General features: G+C 40.3%; 1 protein-coding gene across 1 annotated transcript in view; it reads left to right on the top strand.

Annotated features, from left to right (window-relative positions):
* Positions 1 to 23,913, top strand: part of SLC38A6 (solute carrier family 38 member 6) — a 459,688-nt gene that overhangs the window by 422,416 nt on the left and 13,359 nt on the right. The window contains exons 11-15 of the mRNA XM_078660337.1: positions 526 to 605; positions 1,263 to 1,363; positions 19,102 to 19,226; positions 23,251 to 23,395; positions 23,487 to 23,581. Coding sequence (XP_078516463.1) covers positions 526 to 605; positions 1,263 to 1,363; positions 19,102 to 19,226; positions 23,251 to 23,395; positions 23,487 to 23,581 — 546 coding nt within the window. The remainder of the gene's footprint in view (positions 1 to 525; positions 606 to 1,262; positions 1,364 to 19,101; positions 19,227 to 23,250; positions 23,396 to 23,486; positions 23,582 to 23,913) is intronic.

The following is a 23,913-nucleotide window of genomic DNA, read 5'->3' as shown; positions in this document are numbered from 1 at the left end:
GAAACGAAGCATGCACGATTGACTGAGTAAAATATCTTTCTATTGTTTCCACGACTCTGAAGATCATTTTTATCTTGGGGAAACAAAGTTGTCATGCTTATGCGGTTTTCAGAAACTAATCCCTTCTTGTTCATTCGAGAAAGTTTCTAGTGACCTCTGAGCTAGCTGGCACTCAAAGTTAAGTCTAGTATATTCGATAGAGACCTAGTAGTCCTCAGTCCTACGTCTAATCTATAGGATATATTATTCCAATGCGCAGAGCCTATTGGGAATATAGGAACTACACTACAATGTGTTCCTGTTTATCACCAATCCTCTCTACTGCCTATCTCTGTTAACTATTCGGCTGCCTAGTAGCTAATGGAACCACCCAATAATATGTATAATTTCTGAAAGACATGTACCATTGACAAATACATGCTTGCTAGTCACTCAGTAAATATTACTCATACTCAACATACAGTTAAACATGTCTCCTTTATGAAAGGTCAAGATTATTAATATTGATATGTACTTTCATTTTAGGGTGCATTTGCTATACCAACAATGGCCTTCTCGTTCCTCTGCCACACATCAGTGTTACCCATCTACTGTGAACTTAAAAGGTAAAGTGAACACCAGAGAATTAAGTTAAGAAAGCAAACAAAATTACATCATCTGTTTGCCACAGAACCTCAGTGCTAGCCACAGTGCTGTGAAATGTAGGATCTTTCAACTTGTTAGTCTGTCTCGATTTTGGATTTGCTAAAAACCTCTTCTCCAAGCTCTGACACAAACAACCACAATTCTCCTTTAATCAGTTTGGGACTATGCCCGTTCATTACAAGTGCGTCTAACACGAGAAATCCTAAACAGTGATCAATTGTGCCTTTGTAGAGATTTGGAAACATTATTCATACTCTGTTAAGTTCTGTATTAGTCTAAGATTCATTTGGGACCACATTCAGGTTTATCCATACATAAACCTTAGAACAGGTTCTTAAAACTCGTAGGTATCCTCTTTTTATTATGCCCGTAGACCTGGCAGACTAGTAATGACTTTGAATTAACAATGGCTTTGGAAGTTTTCAAAATTGGTCTGTGTTCGAGAAAACAAGTCACTCTGATGTGGTTCGTGTGTGAAAAGATGAAGCAACTCGGCTAAATCCTATTTACTTTCTTGCAGAAAATGCCTAGGAAAACTGACAAGACTACACACTTGAGACTTGACCTTTACAGCTTAATTAAGAAAGATTGTGTAACACTGTTATTTTGTATCACAGCCCATCGAAGAGAAGGATGCAGAACGTGGCCAACCTGAGTATCGGGCTGAGTTTTCTGATCTATTTTATCTCTTCATTGTTTGGATACCTCACTTTTTATGGTTCGTATTTCACTATTTTGTGTTATATAACGGTATGCAAATAACGTTCCATATCTTGTGTCAAGTTCTTGAAAGCATCTTTTAAATTCTTTGTTCACTGTTGAAAATGTGGAATCTATATCCATTCATTCATTCAAAAGCTTTATTCGATTATTTAAAAAAACAATCATAAAAGCACACAGTAATATTTACAAATACATCCATAAGCTCTGATACAGTTATCGCTAAATGGGACAAGTTAAAAATCAGACACAGTGCAAATCCATATGGCAGGAGAACAACAAAATAAATTAAAAGACCATGCTTTTCCTGACTGCTATTGATTTCAAAATGTACGTTGCTGTAAAAAAACAGATATCTGGTTTGTCTAAGGAAAAGAGCAACCTCATGGCTGATTTTACCGTTGTTACTGCCTTTTTTTTAAATAAGGGTTTTACATAGGCAACGCGAAAATGCAGATAAAAATCACAAATAAATAGAAAGTGGACAATACTCTGTTTCGTAACCCCATCACAGGGACATGGTATAGAAGGGTAGTTTTTTATAAGAGGAAACGCCACCAAATGATGGACGATTCCAAGTCTTAATCTAGTAAGAACAAACCGATGGGCTGGTCTTGTGACTACCTTTAAATAATTCTGAAAGCCAGTAGTAACCGTATTAGAATAATAATACTGAGGGATTGTTAACAACATGTTGGCATCTCTACGTGCTTGGGCCTTCTTCCTCAAGTAAGCAGACTTAAGCTCTTTCTTGGGGATATCAGATAGGTTGTCGGGATCAGCCAGGATATTGATATTAGTTAGATCTCTGACAGTTGACACAACATAGTTGATCCATGGGATCGATAATCTCTTATCTAAGCGAAGGCAGTCACTAATAATGCTTCTAGTAAAACTGGTGTCTTCCTTTCGCCATATTGCTCTCCATACCATCAATGGTCTTAAACTAATTAAATCTGACAGATATTCTAACCCTACTTCCTGGTGCGTTATCTCAGTGGAAGCTGACTTGGGTAGACATAACAGTTTTTTTAAGAAGCAGTTTTCTTCGACTTGCAAAGCCTCATGACGACTATACCCCCAGACACCAGATCCGTAAAGTGCGATTGAGACACATCTATGACGGTATATTTGCAACATATCATATATGCGACGATCCCCTAAGTTAGGGCCCTATTATGATGGCGGACGGACTTGCGTCCGTCCGCCACCCCTGAGTAAGAAGGATCGTCCGCATGGGCAGCGGCGGTCCCTCCATGGCAATTAGGATGTGACCGCCACCCTGGCGGTCACATCCTGTATTTTTTACAATGCGGCGGGTGCTGCTTGAAGCAGCACCCGCCGCAATGTAAAAAATGAAAGCAGTGCATTTGCATGCACAAAGCGGCAGGCACCACGCGGTGCCTGCCGCTTCGTGCACGCAAAGGCAGGGGGGGTACCATAGGTACCCCCCATGTGCACCCCCCACGCCCCTTTCACCCAGGGGGCCCGCAACGGGCCCCCGAAATGAATGTCCGTATGCTTTTCCACGGTGGAAAAGCCACCGCGGAAAAGCATGTGATTCCCTCCATCCTAATATGGCTGGCGGTGTCTGATAGACACCGCCAGCCATGTTAGTGCTTTTACCCCACGGACGGAAGGCGACCGCGGCAGAAAAGCTGCGGACGGAATTCAAGATCCACCAGCCATCCTAATTTGGCGGTGAGTCGCGAATTTAAAAACTCCATAGGCACTTTTAGACATCTTGGCTTTAACATTTGTTATTTCCTGTGACCACATGCCATTACTACTAAAAGTTATACCTAAGTAGCAGAATTTTTTTACAATTCCTATTTTTTGTTCCTCAATATAAAAGGACCTCAGCTTCCTCGTATTGTTCCCACATGACATAATAAAGGTTTTGGTATTATTAATCTTTAACTTTATTCCTTTAATAAATCCCGCAAACCTGTCCATTAATCTCTGCAGGCCGCACGGGGTTCTCGATAAAAGTACAGAGTCATCGGCGTAAAGCAGAACAGGAGTAGCCTGACCATCTACTTGAGGGGAGTCAGAGTTAACCAACTTGAGCTCAGCGTCGACGGCATTAATAAAAAGAAAAAAAAAGAAGGGGGCAAGGACACAGCCTTGTCTTATGCCTAAATTAACTCTAATACTATCAGTGCATTCTCCGCCTTGGCCATACCTTATGCGGGCAGATAATTTAGAATATAGTGTCGCCAGGAAATCAATAATCCCAGTAGGGGCACCTTGTTCTAATAGGGTCGACCATAACAAGGCATGGTCGACTAAATCAAACGCGCTGCTTAAGTCTGCAAAGCAAAGATAAAGCGAGCCCTGCTTAGCGCGTGTATACTTCCCTATAATGAGGTCTAGGTTTATGCATTGTTCAATGGTTCCTAGACCCTTTCGGAACCCAAATTGAGAGCAAGCAAGTATTCCGCTATCCCCAGCCCATTCCTCTAACCTGGCCAGCAACACCCGGCTCATTGTCTTGAGGGATGAATCTAAAAGGGAAATAGGTCGGTAATTTTTTGCATCAGACCTATTTCCCTTTTTATATATCGGAATAATTACAGATTCCCCCCATGTATGCGGGGTGTTTTCCATAACTGCCGCATTTTGGTCAAGGCTGGGCCCCAGAATATTCTATCTGCCTTATACAGGTCAATTGGTACCCCATCAGGGCTGGGGCCCTTCCCTCCCTTACTACACCTGATCGCTTGTTCTACCTCCAATACTGTAATATCTAAGGGGATAGCTGGCCAAGACTCACCGTCCCCGGGGGATGAGTCAACCAATCCCTCCGGGTCAAAAATACTCTTAAAATGTGAGACCCAGCATGCCTCACTAACTTGGGCGGTAAGGACAGGGGTGTCATCACTCTTGAGGAAAGGGCAATTGACTGTATCCCAAAAAAGTTTGCTATTTGATAATTCTACGGCTCTAGTCAGATTATCCCATGCTTCCTCCTGTAATTCACGCTTCCTTCGCTTTAGCTGCTCTTTATAAGCAACCCTAAGACTTATGATGATCGGCCTATCCCTGGGCCTACTGGATAAAGCCTTTTTTAGCTTCTGCAAGGACTCCGTACAAGCGGAGTCGAACCATCCTATCATTGGTTTCTTTTTACTATGCTTAGTGATAGTCAGGATGTTATCACTTAAAATGTTAATCCTATTAAAACTAGATAGAATGCCTAGGGGGGGTCAGTATTACCATCCAAACATTCATTCAAGTCGGGCAGACAGGCCGCCACGATTTTAACCAAGAGTTTTTCTGAATTGTCACCTCTCCATTTTATCCTGTGGCCATTCGGTCTACAGGGGACAATTTCATTAACAAAAGTTTTTGCTACCGGTAACTTATTACCCCAGATGAATAATATTAACGTGATACAATTGTGGTCGCTTATCGCTAGATCCAGTACGACCGGAATATCACAATATATACTAATATCATCTGAAATCAACAAATGGTCAATAATGGTGGCCGAGTTCCTCCCGGTAAAGGTTGGGACTGAGTTTCCCTCTCCGTCTTTGGCAGGGTGTAATACAGTTAAATCGTACTTTGCCAAGACGGAATTCAGTGACTCTCCGTAAGTACTATGAATAAAGTGAATACGACCCTCCCCTCTATCATCATTGACTCCACATACCTTGGTTAATGATAAGGGACACATTAGAATATTGAAGTCTCCGCCCCAAATAAATGAGAAGTTAACACAATTACCCTGGCAGATCTTGTCAAGGGCCTTCTCTAATTCATTTACTACATATGAACGCAAAGAGTCAAACAAGTTATTATAATGGTTAATCAACAAGACATTACGACCATTCTTATAGCGTAGCCATATCACTTGAGAGTGACAACCAACCTTTTCATGTATAATAACTTGCACTGGGAAGTTAACAGAGAGTAAAATAAGGAGACCACCCTTGGCTCTACCCATAGTCGAACCCTGTGCTGGTAGGTTAAAGGAAACAAATCCCTCATAATTAATATCTTCCACACACCAAGTCTCTTGAAGGCATAGTATGTCGTATTTGTTAACAAAGTCTCTCCTTCCCAGGGAGTCCAGTTTGTTATTCCAGCCGGCGATGTTCCAACTAACTAGGTTGTACCATCTACAGCAGGTTTCTATTCCGAGTTCGGGGGCTTCCTCAACTATCCTTGGTATAACATCGGCCAGCCTTGTTTGCACAGTGTTAGGGGTTAACCTACCACTTTCTACTATAGTAGAATTACATCCACAATGTGTCCCACCCTGGTCCGCATTACCTTGCAACCCCATAACTTTATTACCCATGGGGCCACAATCCATCGAGATCAACTGCTCTCGATTTAACAACTCTGAGGGTTCTGAAGATACTCCTATGGCCTCTTCCTGGTCCAAGTGATTCCCTGACTCCTGAATTGGATAGGACAGTCAGTCTACTGCCTCTAGGCAGTTAAAATGATTATAACTATGAAATGTCTCAGGGGGGTACATAGGGTCTAATCGATCCCAGGCCCCCCTACTTTTTCCCCTCCCTTCTACTCTGATCCATTCATCAGACCTCCCCTTAGGTCCCTCCTCATGGTGTGGTGGATAAAAGAAGGTTAATGGTAGTGTCTGAATGCTGGCATCCGTCGCATGGTTTATCCATGCACATATATGAGCGACAGCTCTAGGATCACTAAAAGTCACCACTACACAGTCGCCTCTTATCGTTTTTGCCGTTCTACCTAGCCATGGAATCCTCCTTACCATGATAATCTCACTCGAGATTAGAGGGGGCAATGGTCTGTTTAGGTTAAGCCAACTAACTACCTTGTTTTTAAGTGAGGCAAAAGGTTCCTTGACCTGTTCTCTTAAGGCCGGAACACCGGCTAAAACTACTACAAGAGAGTAAGCTTCGGAGGGCAGATCCGGTAATAGTACTTTCCCCTCCGTATTACTAGCTACTTGTGCCTTTTCTTTAGGCAGGGAGTCTGGCTTCCTTAAAACGACCTGCGCTGTTACTGGAGCCCCGGTAGTTAAACCATGACAGTGCTGGGAAACGACATTAGAACTAGCTGGGGCTTTGCTCACAAGCTTTGTGGTGGTAACCGGTAAGGCAACCTGTGTACCGCTGACAGGAACTTGAATCTGGCTGGCAGTCACTGAAGGCTTGGTATTCTACCTTGCTGTAGCTAGCTTAACCAATGTACTAGTATTGGCTATCACTACCTTTTCTAGCTGGTCTAGTTTGTTATTAATCATTCGTGTTCGCTCTAATAGGGGCAACATCAAAGATTTCATAAGTATTTCTATTTTCCCCAGAAGCTCAATGTTAGCACTATGATCGGAGGCTAGGTTGATAGGGGCAGAAAGCCCCGTGGGTGAACTAAGTGATTGAGGGCTAGGTATTTGACAATTAATTTTGGGGATTTTGGCAGAGCTCCCCTTCTGAGAACCACCCCCTTTTTTCCTTTTGTTGTTTTTGTTTATTACAATAGGCTTATTGTTGTTCGTTGGTACCAGGCTTGGGGTTATTGTGGGAGTTATAGGTCGTGAGAGAGACTTTGGAGATCCGCTAAAAGCTGTACTGGTAATAGTAGAATTTAAAGTAACTTCCACAATATCCGACTCTCCCAACATAGAGTTGGGTATAGAGCGTTTGGCAGCTGTTAAATCAGGCGATCCAGGTTCAGGGGAAGCAATTGCCCCAATGGCGCCCAAGGATGAGCGCTTTCCAGTCACCAAATCTAAGGACAATCGTTTTTCTGTCAGGGCTATTTCTTTCTCCAGGATTACCGTAGCCCGTTTGAGGAATTGATCCATAGTCCCAGTAACTACCCTGCTGGTAGTCGAGAGGGTTACTTTTCTCCCCTTCCCTGAGCGAAGAACCATATTACTAGATACTAAAATGAGATAAACTAATATCTAAAATCTAGAAGACACAGTTCATACCAAACAAACTTAAAGGGACAGGGCCCAGCCCGGCCTCGATCGTCCTCGGATGGCCTCAGATGGCCTGCCCTTTGCCCGGGCTTAGCCCGGCTGGTCCCGCGCGCGTCCCACATTGCGGGTGTGTAATGTCAGATTATACCTTCCTGGCAGGGGGCGGGTCCACCGAGGGAAGAGGCAGCAGCTGTGGGGAGTGTAGCCTGCTGGTCCTCGCAGTCCCCCAGTGATTTCTCCCAACTGCAAAAGGCTGTGGTCTCTCAAGGCGGCGCCTGTAGAGCGGGGCCCGCTTAACACAGCAGAGTTCAGGGCTTAGATCCTCCGGACGACTCCAGACACCTCCGAGTCAGGTGAGAAGCTTCAGGGCAGACAACCAAAGTGAGCGGCATCCATTCCGTTTCTTGTACAGTAGAGGAAAAACCCTTTTTTTCTAGTGTTGAGTTAGAGGTTTTTATTTTTTAAGTAATTGATATTTTTTCTCACACAATTAATTGCCATGGAAATTGTTTCGTTTGTATTGCATTCATTTTGTTTCTTTGCCTCGGTTGAGAGGAAAAGGTGTCCCGATTTATTTCCAAAAGGCAATAACATAAGTTTTGCATTCATGTAAAAAAAAATTCAAATCAGGCAGAAATGAATAAAACATTTTCAAGTGTATAGAATTTCCAATAAAGTGGTTAATTTCTAACAGCTTTTGCATTGTTGGAGTTATTTAGAGTAACAAATGTTGAGTTGACGACCAAATATGGAAAAGTAGAAACCCACAGATTTGTAAAATTATACACAAAAGTGAGTCATAAAGTGATAACGCATTTAAGCCCATTCTGGTCCTTTGTCGGACAATAATGGCTTAATATTGAAATTCGACCTTAATTGTCAGAGGAGCTTGCACAGTTTATAGCCCTGGGAAAAGGATAGTGAATAAGTGTGGTACAGTAACACTGTATACAGTTTCCTTTCTTATGATGATTCATTTGGGTAATGAATGTTGTGAGGTCAACCTCTGGTCACTAAGTAATATGCATCGACTACCTAAAAGTTACCAGATGATGAAGGTATTTTAATCACTTTCAAGCTGGCCTGGATTTAACTTAGTGGTGAAGTAATACTTTTAGGTCAATATATTGAGTCATTTGTTCATCTTCTGAATAATGAGAAAGAAAGGGTAGTCCCAGTATTGAAGACAGGTTTATCCAAGGCAATTAAGTGTCAATATTGGCAATATGTAATGTAATGTAATGGATGCTTGTAAAGCACACTGTGACCTGACGGGTATCCTGGTGCTGGGAGACATGGAACCCTTGGCAAAAAAAAAAGATTACAATTATACTCTAGGATAGAGCCAAGTCTTAATATTCTTCCTAAACGGCGGTAGGTCTTTCATCTGTCGCAGCTCTGAGGGTAGGCTATTCCAAAGCCTTGCTGCTGCAACAATGAAGGCTTGCCCCTCCAGTTTAGCTCTTCTAACCATGGGTACTTTCACCCAGTTAGCCGAGGATGACCGAAGACAACGAGTGGGGGCATACCAGCTGAATTTGTTCTGCAACGGTTTGGGCCCCAAACCTTGCACTGCCTTAAACACAATACAGAGGGATTTAAAATGAATCCTCTGTAAAATTGGTAGCCAATGGAGCTCCGCAAGGGCCTGAGAAGCAGAAGACTGTCGAGGTCTCAACAAAGCCAACTTGGCCGCCGCAGTCTGGACTCTCTGTAGTCTCCCAATTAAATACTTTGGGGACTCCAGCAACAATGCGTTGCAGTAATCCAGCCTGCTCATGATAACGCTCCTTACCACCAATGCCCGTGTCTGTATAAGAAGCATGGGGAGAATTTTCCTAAGAGCCCTAATAAGGGAGAAGCAACATCCTACGGCCTTGTTGACTTGTGTTTCCAAAGTCAGCTTCTCATTAAAGCAGATTCCTAAATTACGGACCGTCTTGAATGGTGTAGTGTTACATACTTAGGCTTCTTTGTGTCACTGTAGAATATTTCAGGGATGTTTAACTTAACACATAGCTCTCTAAAAAAAACCTTCAGTACTCAAAATAAAAAGTACTAAATGTAGGAGGGACAAGGAGAATGGCTGGAAAATGCCAAATAGTACTAATGGGTGGATGGATCACATGCGGATTGAATGATGGCTAGGGTGGAGTTTTGGGAGTGATGTGTACCCACCCACAAAAGAAAAAGCTCATTGCTCCTCACAAATGGTACTTCAAAAGTTACTAAATCCCAAAAGGGACCCAAAACAATAGTTAATTACTGCAGCTCAGATCCGGAGTAAGTCCAGCACCACACATGGCCAGTTGCAGGTACTGCGACACATTCCTATAGAAAATAAGGATGGTTGAGACCTAAAATAAAACTGCATAGGAATCAAACCCCTTAGGAAATAGTTTAAATTGTTATGTTAAAAATTTCATTTACTGTTAAACAAATAACTAAAAACAAAATGCATTTAATTTTTAAATATTTTAGCTATTTTTTTGCCTTTCAATGTTAATTTGTTACATTTTAATAAAATATATGTAAATTACTTTTACTCAATTCTATACATCAGTTTTAATAATTAGTAATGCTTGATGAAAAAACAAATTTTTACAGTAGGTGAAATTTATTTTTTATTTTAAACTTCAGCAATTTAATTTTTATTTAATTTACTCTCTGTCACTTTGCTACGTATAGGGTGTTCCTCAAGCAAGTGGTATTTCTCTTCATGCAGAGTATTCCCTTCTGCCTGCGTAGTCTCTGCTCCTAGTGCAGATGGCGGCCTCCCACATGTGGAGCTCTATGCCCGCACTTGGAGTACAGACTCTGCACTCCGCCTACCACAACAACTAGAAAATGGTATACAGGAAGAAGTCGGCCATTTTGAAATCATCCACCGCCATCCTTTCTTTGCCACAGCAGCATCCTTGCTGCTCTCTGCCTTATTCTCTCACGCAACATCGGTGAGAGATCTAATTAGAACCCCACACCCCTTCAGTGACACTGAATTGGAGATTATCATTCAGGGGGTGGTTGACAAGTACCCTCAGGTTTATGGGGTTTATGAGAGCCAGCTGAGCAATGCAACGCGGGCTAAATCTGGAAGGACTTTGCCACGCACTGCAGTACAGTGTTTGTGTGCACCTGATGGGCAAGTTCTGGCATAAGCACTGGTAGGAACTTTATTGCTTAGTCAGAATTAAGGCCCAGGACATTAAGGACTAGTACTTCCAGCTACATTCGCAGCATCCCCATATTACACCAATATACCGAAGGGTCCCAAGAGTTGCCTGGCCGATATTCCACCCTCAGCTGAAAGAATTTGAGCAAAAGGAACACATGATGAACAGAATGCTGAACAATGCAAACATTCACCATCAGTCATAAAGATCTGGGTTTAATCCATCGTTCTTTTGCTCACCACGCCACCCCAGTTTGAGTTTGAGCAGCAAAGAGATGGTTTCACCTTATTTCACAGGACTTAGTCATCTTGGCCTGGAGAACAATAAAGTTCAACTGAAGCCTCTAAGCATGTGTCGGACCCATCTTTGGTGGGTATTGGTGTTTATGTTTTAGCGGTTGCAGGCACCGCTTGACCGGCACGCCCTTATGTTCTGGAGCTTCACGCAACGCCTATGCAGCTTGGTATGGTGTGGAAGGACACAGTGCGACGCCCCCCCGGACGGTCCAAGATACTCACCTGAGTCCGTGGCCTTATGGGGAAAAAGGAAGCAGCTGTATGCTGTTTAAGGAGGCTGGAGTTATTGCCATCTTTATTTCTTTCGCGGATCGCTGGGGGAGAAGTGCTCTCTGAGGCCAGCAGAGATTGGGACACCACGGGGTGTATGAAGGAGCTGGTCACTGAACCAGCATTCACCAATAGGGAGCATTGAAAAGCCGGATTGGATCCGAGCAGAACTGACATGGCTGGAAGTTGCGGAGGGCGGGCCAGAGTGTTTGTTCCAATGAGCAAACACCACCTGAGTCTTTAAAAACAAGCCCCAGTATGAAATAACAGTAATTTTGAAGCGGGCACTGAGGAAAGCCGTCAGGCTGAAACGCGTCTGCCCAGCGTTTCACCTTATTTCACAGGACTTTGCCATCTTGGCCTGGAGAACAATAAAGTTCAACTGAAGCCTCTAAGCATGTGTCGGACCCATCTTTGGCGGGTATTGGTGTTTGTAAATATATATATATATATATATATATATATATATATATATATATATATATATATTAGTAATAATGACTGAAGTGCACATGTTTATTTTGAGAGTGGTGGTCTTTTGTGTTCACTGTGAGCTTTGGCATAACCTGCCGTGTTATATTTAACAAGCAGTATTTTTGTGCTATGAAAGGTTTGAAAGTTAAACTTTAATAAAAATGAATATTTATTTCTGGCTAAGTCCAGTTTGACTAATATGGTTTAGTTTCTTGAAATATTAGAAATGCATTTTACAAACAGATTTGCAATTCAGTACCATTTCCATGTTATCACATTTTATTTGTTTGATGCTAACACTGTTTATCTATTCTTTACCTCACATCCTAACCAACTTGTAATTGTAAGTTTTGACATTACAATTTCACACAATTATTCATGCATGAGAATGTGTTTAAAAACATGTAGACCATTTCAGTTTCCGTAGTAATGCTTTGTAGGCACGTTTTAAAACTCTCTCCTCTCAGATTAACAATGTGTGGAACATGTTGAAAAGCAACATCTTCAACATTCTAAAGTGGATTATTCACAGCAATAATATATTCCTTTCTTCTCCTTTCAATGGTTGATTTCACAGTTTTTCCTATTTAACTATTTGTAATTCCCAAAATGTGAAAATGAAAGCAGATGATACTGAGACATTTGGCAAAGGCTCCACAATGCCAGCACTTGTATTACAGTAAACAAAATCCCTTTTATGAAAGGATATCTAGATATGAATTATTGAACCCTGGAATTTGAAATGGTATCTGTGTTTTTTTACATTGCATTTCAGCAGACTGGGATGGTCAAAGAATATCGCGGCAGGAACAACAAATATGTACTGGGAGGTGGGCACTAACAGTTTCTACCTTCAGTGAAGACGAGGAAACCATAACTAGCAGGTGTAGTTTACCCGCATGGAGAGTCACAAGATTGCTTGCCAGCATACTCCAGCCAGAGGCTGAAGAGCCAACTGGTGGAGTAAAGTATGTGGACAACAGAAAGATATTGGATCTCCTGTTGGCCTGGAACAAGACCAACCTGTGGGGTCCCAAGAGCAGGCTCACAGACCATCTGGGCCTGCACCCATCCCCTCAGTAACTCCAGAGACCCTCATTCCATCAGGAGCCTCAAGCTACACCCCCTGTCCAGGCATCATCCCCTCTTCCTAGTGCCCACGATGAACATCTGAGTCAAGGGACACTTCTATTCGCCAGCACCCCTTTAGTACGTCCCACTTCCTTCCCCTGATTGTGTCCTTGACAGCTCTCTTTGAGGCCCTGAGTCAATCAGGGAGCAATCTCTCAGGATATCCGGGACTTAGTTGCAGAGTTCCAGATACACTGAGAGACAGCCACTCAGCAGTTCTGACCAGGTTATCGCCTCAAGACCTCCTTGGTAGCAAGTCTTATGTCACTGGTGCCTCACCACCACACCACACCTCCTGTTGTCCTGTCTCCAAGTTCATCTATGATCCCTGTTTCACCTGCTACCCATGTGTGTCCTACTTCCCGTGGGTTGTCTGGTCCTGCTACGGCCATCCATTTGGCGTCTACATTGAAGGAGGTCTTCAATGTTGTTGTGGTAAAAGAAGAAAGCAATGATGAGCAGAAACTTTCTACCCCAAGCCAGAAACAGGAAACATCAAACGCCTCTGGCTTGGGTGACTTACTTTATTTGAATTTGGGACAGTAGGTATTTGATTTAACAGCTTTTTTGATAGTATGGACTTTTCTTGCCCCTTTTTTAGGTCGAGCTGGCGTTGGAGCGCGAAGCGCTCCCGCCAGCGAGACTATAGTCACCTTCCTCCCTGTCAAGGGAGTACAGCTGTGAACGAGCCCGATACAGACCTGGGCACGAGCCGACCCAGGTCTGTGAACGCGCTTCAAGGTTGAGCAGCTTGTGCACGTTTGTTGGACGTCAGGCGCTGCAAGCCCGCCAGACCAATTATCCCAGCAGGAGTCTCCACTTCCTCAGGCGCCGCAACAATTATCACAGCATGAGACCCACTTATCACAGCATGTCAACAGGCGCCCCAGGCTGCTGGAGCACTCAACTATAATTAATGTGCAGTTGAGTGCTCCAGCAGCGTGGGTGGCTCTCTGCATGCTGTGATAATTATATCTTTGGGGCCTCATGCTGTGATAATTAGGGCGGCATGCTCTATTTGCAGCACTGAACATTTTCAAAGAAGGCCAAGCAGTGACATTCATTGGAGACACTCACCCTCACGCCCTCACCCCTCACACACCTCCTCACCCTCACACCCTCACCCTCACACCCTCACCTTCACACCCCCTCACACACACCCTCACATACCCTTACCAGCACAGCAAAACACAACACAACACAACACAGCACAGCAAAACACAACACAGCACAGCAAAACACAACACAGCACAGCACAGCAAAACACAGCACAACACAGCACAGCAAAACACAACACAGCACAGCAAAACACAGCACAGCACAGCAAAACACAGCACAGCACAACACAGCAGAGCACAGCACAGCACAGCAAAGCACAGCAAAACACAGCACAACACAACACAGCACAGCAAAACAACACAGCACAGCACAGGACAGCACAGCACAGCAAAACACAGCAAAGCACAGCACAGCAAAACACAGCAAAACACAGCAAAGCACAGCAAAACACAACACAGCACAACACAGCACAGCACAGCAAAACACAGCACAGCAAAGCACAGCACAACACAACACAGCACAGCAAAACACAACACAGCACAACACAACACAGCACAGCACAGCAAAACAACACAACACAGCACAGCACAGCAAAACACAGCACAACACAACACAGCACAGCAAAACAACACAACACAGCACAGCACAGCAAAGCACAGCACAGGACAGCACAGCAAAACACAGCAAAACACAGCACAGCACAGCAAAACACAACACAGCAAAACACAACACAGCAAAACAGAGCACAGCACAGCAAAACACAGCACAGCAAAGCACAGCACAACACAACACAGCACAGCAAAACACAACACAACACAGCACAGCAAAGCAAAACACAGCACAGCAAAATACAGCACAGCACAGCAAAACACAGCACAGCAAAGCACAGCACAGCACAGCAAAACAGCACAGCACAGCAAAACACAGCACAGCACAACCAAGCACAGCACAGCCAAGCACAGCACAGCCAAGCACAGCACAGCCAAGCACATCACAACCAAGCACATCACAACCAAGCACATCACAACCAAGCACATCACAACCAAGCACAGCACAACCAAGCACAGCACAACCAAGCACAGCACAACCAAGCACAGCACAACCAAGCACAGCACAACCAAGCACAGCACAACCAAGCACAGCACAACCAAGCACAGCACAACCAAGCACAGCATAACCAAGCACAGCATAACCAAGCACAGCATAACCAAGCACAGCATAACCAAGCTCAGCATAATAAAGCACAACAAAACATAGCATAACAAAACATAGCATAACAAAACATAGCATAGCATAACAAAACACAGCACAGCATAGCATAACAAAACACAACATAGCATTGCATAACACAACATAGCATAACAAAACACAACATAGCATAGCATAACAAAACACAACATAGCATAAGATAGCAAAACTAAACAGAGCCTAGCATAACAAAACAAAGCATAGGATAGCAAAACAAAACATAGCCTAACAAAACATGGCATAACAAAACATGGCATAACAAAACATATAATAGCATAGCAAAACATAGCATATCAAACACAACAAAACATAGCATAGCAAAACAAAGCATAGCATAGCAAAACATAGCATAGCATAACAAAGCATAACAAAGCATAGCATAGCATAACAAAACATAGTATAGCATAACAAAACATAGCATAACAAAACATAGCATAACAAAACATAGCATAACAAAACATAGCATAGCATAACAAAACATAGCATAGCATAACAAAACACAACATAGCATAGCATAACAAAACACAACATAGCATAGGATAGCAAAACTAAACAGAGCATAGCATAACAAAACAAAGCATAGGATAGCAAAACAAAACATAGCCTAACAAAACATGGCATAACAAAACATGGCATAACAAAACATGGCATAACAAAACATAGCATAGCAAAACATATAATAGCATAGCAAAACATAGCATATCAAACACAACAAAACATAGCATAGCAAAACAAAGCATAGCATAGCAAAACATAGCATAGCATAAAAAAGCATAACAAAGCATAGCATAACAAAACATAGCATAGCATAACAAAACATAGCATAACAAAACATAGCATAACAAAACATAGCATAACAAAACATAGCATAGCAAAACAAAGCATAGCATAGCAAAACACAACACAACATAGCATAGCATAACAAAGCATAGCATAACAAACACAACAAAGCATTGCATAGCATAACAAAACAAAGCATAGGATAGCAAAAAAACACAGCATAGCATAACAAAACAAAGCATAGAATAGCAAAACAATACATTGCATAGCATAACAAAACATAGCATAACATAACAAAACATAGCATAGCATAACAAAACAAAACATCATAGCCTAGCAAAACATAACATACCAAACACAACAAAACATAGCATAACATAACATAGAAAAACAAAGCATAACACACACAACCACACACAACCACACACACACAACCACGCACACATAACCACAACCACAACCACACACACAACCACGACCACACACAACCACACACACAACTATCTATCTATCGCCCTCACTCTATCTGTCTATCGATCTATCGCCCTCACTCTATCTGTCTATCGATCTATCGCCCTCACTCTGTCTATCGCCCTCACTCTATCTATCGGCCTCAGTCTATCTATCTAATCGCCCTCACTCTATCTGTCTATCTATCGCCCTCACTCTATCTATCTATCGGCCTCACTCTATCTAATCGCCCTCACTCTATCTATCTATCGCCTTCACTCTATCTTATCGCCCTCACTCTATCTATCGCCCTCACTCTATCTATCGCCCTCACTCTATCTATCGCCCTCACTCTATCTATCGCCCTCACTCTATCTATCTATCGCCCTAACTCTATCTATCTATCTATCTAATCGCCCTCACTCTATCTATCTAATCGCCCTTACTCTATCTATATAATCGCCCTCACTCTATCTATCTATCAATCTATCTATCGCCCTCACTCTATCTATCTATCTATCGCCCTCACGCTATCTATCTATCGCCCTCACTCTATCTATCTATCGCCCTCACTCTATCTATCTTTCTATCGATCTATCGCCCTCATTCTATCTATTTATTTAGATACTGATCGCCATCACTCTATCTATCTGTCTAGCTATCTATCGCCCTCACTCCTATCTATCTATCTATCTCGCTCACTCAATCTCTCTATCGCCCTCTATCTATCGCCCTCCCTCTATCTATCTATCGCCCTCACTCTATCTATCTATCCCACTCACTCTATCTATCGCATCACCACAGCATCACTCAGCACCACCACAGCATCACTAAGGGGCACAACAACATCACTATGCGCTACCACAGGATCATTGAATGCCACAGCATCACTAGTCTCCACCACAACATCTCTCAGCCCCACCACAGCATCAATCTGTGCAACCATTTACCAACAACTGGGTCAAATATGATCTCTCAATGTTTCAAGCTTTATTACAAATGTCACAAAAAGAGGTTAGTATTTCACTTCTGTTCTTGGATTTTTGTCACAATAAAATACACTGAACATATTCTTCACAAAAGTTATTTACAAAAGTTTAAGCTATTGCCATTATAAATTACAATAACTTTTATTTAAGTATTAATTATTAAAAAAATTCAAAGCCATTGTTATTTGTAATATCAATACATCTAAGTCACGTGAATACAACACATATTGCATTACAAATGCTATAGGTGTCACAAGTTATAACTATTGGCATTGTAAATGACAAAGCTATTATTTTTGCTATTTTCAAAACCAACACATATATAAAAAATGTGTCATTTACAATACCAATAGCTCAAACTTTCCTAATGCGAGACCTTATGCATTGCAAATGCTTGTTTTAGGCTGGTACCCTTGATGATTCGTCGGTGTTTTTATTATTTGCCAGCCCCTTCAAATTAGCATTTTAGCCTCTCCCTTAGGACAGATTTTCATTACACTTACATAGTTTTATTAGTAACATTTTATTCTAAAATATATATCTAAAAATGCTTTTTAACTAAAACAACAATCTCTTGTGTTTACAAATGTAAGTGTATAAGGCATTGTATGTCAGCTAAAAGAAATGTTTCGTTGGTTACAAGATGCTTACTATACAATAATGCATTTTTAAATGCATTACTTAGTAAAGGTAAACCTAGAAAAGAAAATATTCAATACTTTCTTATGTTGATAATACAACTTTAAATATTCAACACAGATGAAAGTTTGATACAGGTCTGCGATAAAAAAAAATATTTGTTATTACGACAAAACAGTGAAAGTTAGTGAAAAATAGAAATCTGCGATAAATGTCACAATTATTTTGAGTGGTTGCTCCTTTCTACTCCTCATGCATAGTGTTGGTGTTGAGAATGGTTGACACTATGCTTGTGTTAGTTGGTGAGTTGATGGGATTTGAGTTGTGGTATTGGAGGGTGAGTTGGTGCATGTGGAGTGCCAGATACTCTGATTACTTTTGAGTGTGTATATATCTTCCTATTCACAGCCATGCAGAGATCTTTTATTCACTGACATGTGGAATTCTCCTATTCACTGCCATGTAGTCTCCACCCCGAATGTGGAGGTACCACCAAACATAAAATATGGTTGTAAGTTACATGTTGTAACTATACAGCTGTAAATTATGATTATTCCCCTAAACTCAAGGGGTAGAGACATGTAGGTATACACTTTTAATTAACTTTATACTTGTATTTTATGAATAGACAAAAGTAGTAAAGTTATTCTAAAGTGTAGGAGTAAATTACACACTTAAATTGCTTACAAGTGTAAGTTACCTCTATGAATAGCTCCGAACATCTTCAAGTCAATAGCCCTGATATTTTAGTAACACATTAGAAGTATTTTTTTTCTATTACTATTCTAATTTTCTACATTAAAGTCTCGCTACTTTTCCTGTTTGATATGTGTTTCTGTAAAATTCTATTTGTGGCTGACCAATCTATGCATCTGCTTCTATATATTTATGATTATATCATGGTAATGCATTTTATGAGTGAATTCCATCATTTTAGCTGCCACTAGTTTAATTTGCCTTTCTTCTAAATAATTTGCAACAGAAGGACTGGCAATCAGACAGTTTGATCACAGTTCCTCAGCTATCTCATTTCTGGGGTTTAGCAGTAAGGTCATTGTGGCCTATGTTGTCAGTCTGCGCCCTTTCAAAATTGGAAGGATGATTTTGGTGTCAATTGTCAGACTTCATTTTGTGTAATAGTATGCTCTCACATACTATATAGCCCTTTAAAAACTACTTAGATATTAATTTCATATTCCTTTTAAAATTTTAACCCAGCCCTGTACGTACTGTCATGGTGAACCAAATCTTGTTTTGAAACATCTCAGTATTCATCTCATTGTATGTTTTGTCTGTTTTAGATAAGGTGAAGTCAGAACTACTTGAAGGATACAGCACATATCTGCCACATGATGCTCTCATCATTACTGTGAGATTGGTCATATTATTAGCTGTTCTTTTGACGGTTCCACTAATACACTTCCCTGTAAGTAGTAAATGGCACATGTTATTTACATAGCAATTTTTGCCAAATTATAAAAAAATATGTTTTGCCCTGTACATATTTTTAAGTTGCAAGCAAAGGACTCTATTATTCGAGGACCTAGGAGAAAGTAGATAGAATAGGCAAAATGCTTAAATGGTTACCTGCTTTTTAAGGTGGCTTGATTCCTCGGCGTCCTTTGCAACCATTTACACCGTCAATGTCCTACTACAGTTTTGCTTGCGATTAGATAGAAAGGGGGGATTTGGTAATCATTAGTCCTAGACCAATATATTTTAAAATACAGGACTAGTTGGATCTCTTCCAACACATGTTTCTAGCTAAATTTGAATCTCTGTTTGATTTCCAAATGCTATAGTATATTTTTCGATATTGTCAATAACATTTTATTGAACAAAAAGGGTGGAAGAGTGCTTAGCTTTAATTCGTATTCCTGTCATTTCCCATTTCAGCCTACCCTCAATTGACCCATAGAACAGATTCCAAATTTCATTTTTCATCATTTGTCCATTGGTATAACTATTGCTGTTTGTATTTTGTTACTACTCTGCCATGCTTTCTGCTTCTAAAGCACCTGTTTGTCCTATTTATTTTCAATATTCTGATGATTTTACCATTGCATTAATTTGGGTCCCAGTTTCTTAGTTTGATATAATGACAGCATAAGTTTAGTTAGAACATAACACAGACTGAGGTTTTTTGGGGAAAAGCACAGAGGAATCCCAAGTGGTACCGGTGAATAGTTACTTTCAAAGTTTCTCCCCCCTGGCCACATTAGGCCTGTCATTTTCTTTAATTGTGAGTTTCATACAGGAAAAAAAGCAATATTTGTGACAATATTCTGGTGTGTTTTGTAGGAAATATCTAAGTAACTTTACAAAGGTTTTTGGCTCCATTATTCGTTTATAAAACTTATAGACACTGTATATCCTGTGTGTACATAAAAACATAACATGGATTACCACTTTCTGCTTTGCAGGTAATTCTTCAGACCACTTTATATACTTTTAACATTAATTCATCAAACCTTTGATTCATGTTTCCTTTTTGTTTAATGCTGTAGGCACAAATAATCTGCTTTTTGTATTATTAGCTGTTGTAATATTGCAAAGTTACTTTGAATTGCAATCTTCCACCTTTTGCTTTTCACTTCTGACAGGTTTGTTAGTGTTTTTTGCCAAAGTGTGGGGTAATAAAAGGAGCTAATACTTCCCAAGGAGATCACAATAAAATCTGGTGCATTATTTCCCATTATTTTATCACCTCCCCTTTATGTGTTCCCCAGTTGGTAATGATTGATTACTTGGTCATACCATATTATTTGTAACGTTCCAAGCTGCAAACTTCTGGGAATGTGATCGTGTGGTGAATTTGCACAACTATTACACATCAAAAGTGTAAGTTCATGGGTTTCATTCAATGAGAAATGGCATATTGTTTGACAGTTTGCAAATGCTCTCCAAAGCTAAAAGTATGATGTCTGCGTATGTTGTAGAAACTATGAAAATAAAAGGAAAACATAAGTTCTCTGTGGACATGCCACCAAATGCATGTTGACTGAAAAAAGAAAATATGAAAATAATCCTGCATATAAATGACAATTAAAGCCCATCAGTGTGATTTTTTGAATAATATCCATAGTTACACATTTGTGTATACATGGCTATTCAAGAATATTATAAAAGCACATTTCCAATATCAAAGAACAAAGCTTGTAAGCCTTGTTCACATTTGCTGGGAATCTGGGGCTTTCCTATGAGCTAAGGTCTGCTGCATCTCAGAGAAACCTTTTGTTATTTAGAATGAAATTTACGTTTTCATATACTGGTTCTCATACTGTTTCCTAGATTCAGGATATCCAACCTTAGTTTAATAAGATGGAATCTTTTTGACCCATTGCAGTTGAAGGACGTATACCATAGGTCTCATTGCTCTCTGATTTACTTGTAATTAGAATATTCTCCAAACTTTTTTCATAGTTGTGACTTTTTGGATGCTTAGAATGCTTTCTGATTCTCAGTTTTGCACCCCAATGCACATTGTTCAGGTTGCTGCAGTTATAAATATTTCCACGATATTCATACACCCCAAAATAGAGCGAAAAGGGAAAAAAGTATTTCATTAAGGAAGAAGTGTACTGATTTAATTTGCTGATATCATTCAAGTATTTTCATTTTGAATTAAGAATAAATGGCTTTCCAATGGCTGCCTATTGCTTTAAAAGACATGTGTTCTCTGAGCTTCTTTAGTTCTCTAGTTGTTTGCAACTACATGTGTAGGGAAAATTGCCCATGATGTTTTTTTGTAAAGAATCAAGTTCCTGACTATCTGATCTATAAAGTGTGCAAGTATTTTTGGGAGCAATTTAGACCTTCACAAAAGGTGATATTTTCTCCAACGCTCAAGTTCATAAATTCCACAAGGATTATTCAGGTTGGAAAAATACAGAAAATGCTGAAGTGCCACAATGGTGTGAAACATGGATGAGTAAATTAAAAGCAATGGAAAATAGGATTGGAAGAATTCGGAAGGTTAAGGAAATGTAAGCACCTTACACAAAGACCCCTCCTTTGATAATTCTATTTCCTCTTGCTTCAAATTGTTCTTACCATTTCACTTTTGTCACTAAACTTTTCCTATAGTTATCCTGTACACGGTTTGATAAAAGATAGTGATTCTCACCCCTCTTGACAGAATTTTTGTAAATCATGTGGTATGCAAATCCCAATGAGTCTACTCTATTACCCCGACATATTCTACTCAAGCCTTCTGATCATTCTTATCTAACAACATGTAATGTATTTTGATATTCACTAGAGTTGCTGCAGTTTCACAATTTTGTATTTAAATATTTTACGAGGTTTTGGAGTGATCTTTAATGGTATCACTTTCCTGAGCTGATGTAAAATATAACTTTTAAATCTTGTGTTGTTTAGAACTAATAAACACATTATACTTGCACTTCCTCAATATCCTTTTATTTCTGAATCAAACTATGTAAAGTAGTTCTCATGATCGTCAAAATTCTCCAGTTTTTTACAAACGTTATTCCAAAATAGACAGTAAGCTTTCTTGTGAAGCATTTACCATTGATACATTTTTAGTTGCCTTATTATGTATTGCCAGACATGTTGGTATAGATTCTTGCTTACTGATTTGGGGCTAGTACTCAAGGGCACTCGGTCAGTGCCTTCAACTGATAAACTAATGTCATTTATGTGAGGAATATTAGAGCATAGGGAACCAATATTCACATTGCTTATTTCATAGCATATTTCATATGGTGAATCAAATAGTTGGAGGGGTACTCCCATCCTTTTGTGTTTAGTGTGTAGAGATTATTTTGGCCTGGTTGTAGTTTTCAGATCCATTTTTGCTGACTTGATAGTTATGTGTTAAATACATTTTTTAAATATTGGTGTGTGAGCATTCCTATTTTGAGCTTTGTGTTTTTGATGATTCTGTTTAATTATGGAGACCAGTCTTTCTGAAGGCGAAAGTGACAAACATTATAAACTGCAATGTTTGTCTCTTTCCAAAGCTTTGCTGGTGGGATTGTAATTTGAAACACTGCAGCATGTACCCATCTCCTCTCCCCAGCTTTTGCCGTTTACAGTGTTGTTTAATTGTTTGTCGTTGATGATGAATTGTTCTTGCACAACCATTTGGCTTATAACATCTGCAAAACTCCTAATGCTCATCTACTAAATAGTTGAGAACATCTGCTGTAGGCAGAAATAATAGCAGATTAGTTAACTAATTGATCTAGCCCCACCATACAAACTATGGCCTCTGAGAAGACCTGTTATAGACTGATACAAGACAATAGTGAAAACTGCTATAGGTGAAGAAACAACGGGGACTATCTCAGTAAGAAATTGTGTCAGTACTTCCCAATAAATAGGAGTTAAATCCCTAAAACCCCTAAAAGACTATGCTAATTTGTTTTCATATGTAATATTCTGTTTTCTCTTAGATTAATCAATTTTTCTTTCTCTATTTTAAGGCAAGGAAGGCTTTTATGATGATGTGTTTTTCAAGTTATCCTTTCTCCTGTGTGCGCCACATTATTGTCACATTGGCATTGAACATAATTATTGTGTTACTTGCCATATATGTGCCGGACATTAGCAATGTGTTTGGAGTAATTGGTAAGTTTGCAGTTTTGAGAAAATCTGATCATTTTACAGAGGCACCTGGATGATTCTATGTATATATTATCGCTTTTATTTTCTCTTGTAGGGTCCACCACATCAACATGCTTGTTGTTTGTATTTCCCAGCTTATTTTATCTGAAACTTAGCAGAGAGGATTGTCTGTCACGACAGAAGTGTGGGGTATGTAGTTTTTCTTTAAGTAGGCTTTGTTTACATCTCTTGAGAAAGATCCATTTTCTGTTTGTAATACAAACCAAAGCATCCGATCTAAGTTGCTACCCAGTTGTGTTTGTTCACATGGTCAATCATTTACCTCTCTTAAAATTCTTCACAATTTTGGCCTGTCACTGCTGTACTTGGAGTTAAGGGGTATTATGTAATACTTGTACATTTTTAGGTCGAAGGCTATCAAATAGCATATCTCTCTGGTTGCAAAAAGACTACTTGTGGGAGTCACACAGGAAAGGCAAGACACACCTCAGCCTCCACCTTTTGTCTGTCTACTGTGAATA

The sequence above is a fragment of the Lissotriton helveticus genome, chromosome 9, assembly GCF_964261635.1.
Source record: "Lissotriton helveticus chromosome 9, aLisHel1.1, whole genome shotgun sequence".
NCBI classification, from domain to species: Eukaryota; Metazoa; Chordata; class Amphibia; order Caudata; family Salamandridae; genus Lissotriton; species Lissotriton helveticus.
Note: the sequence above shows the minus strand (reverse complement) of the source record. Positions and strands in the feature narration are given on the sequence as shown.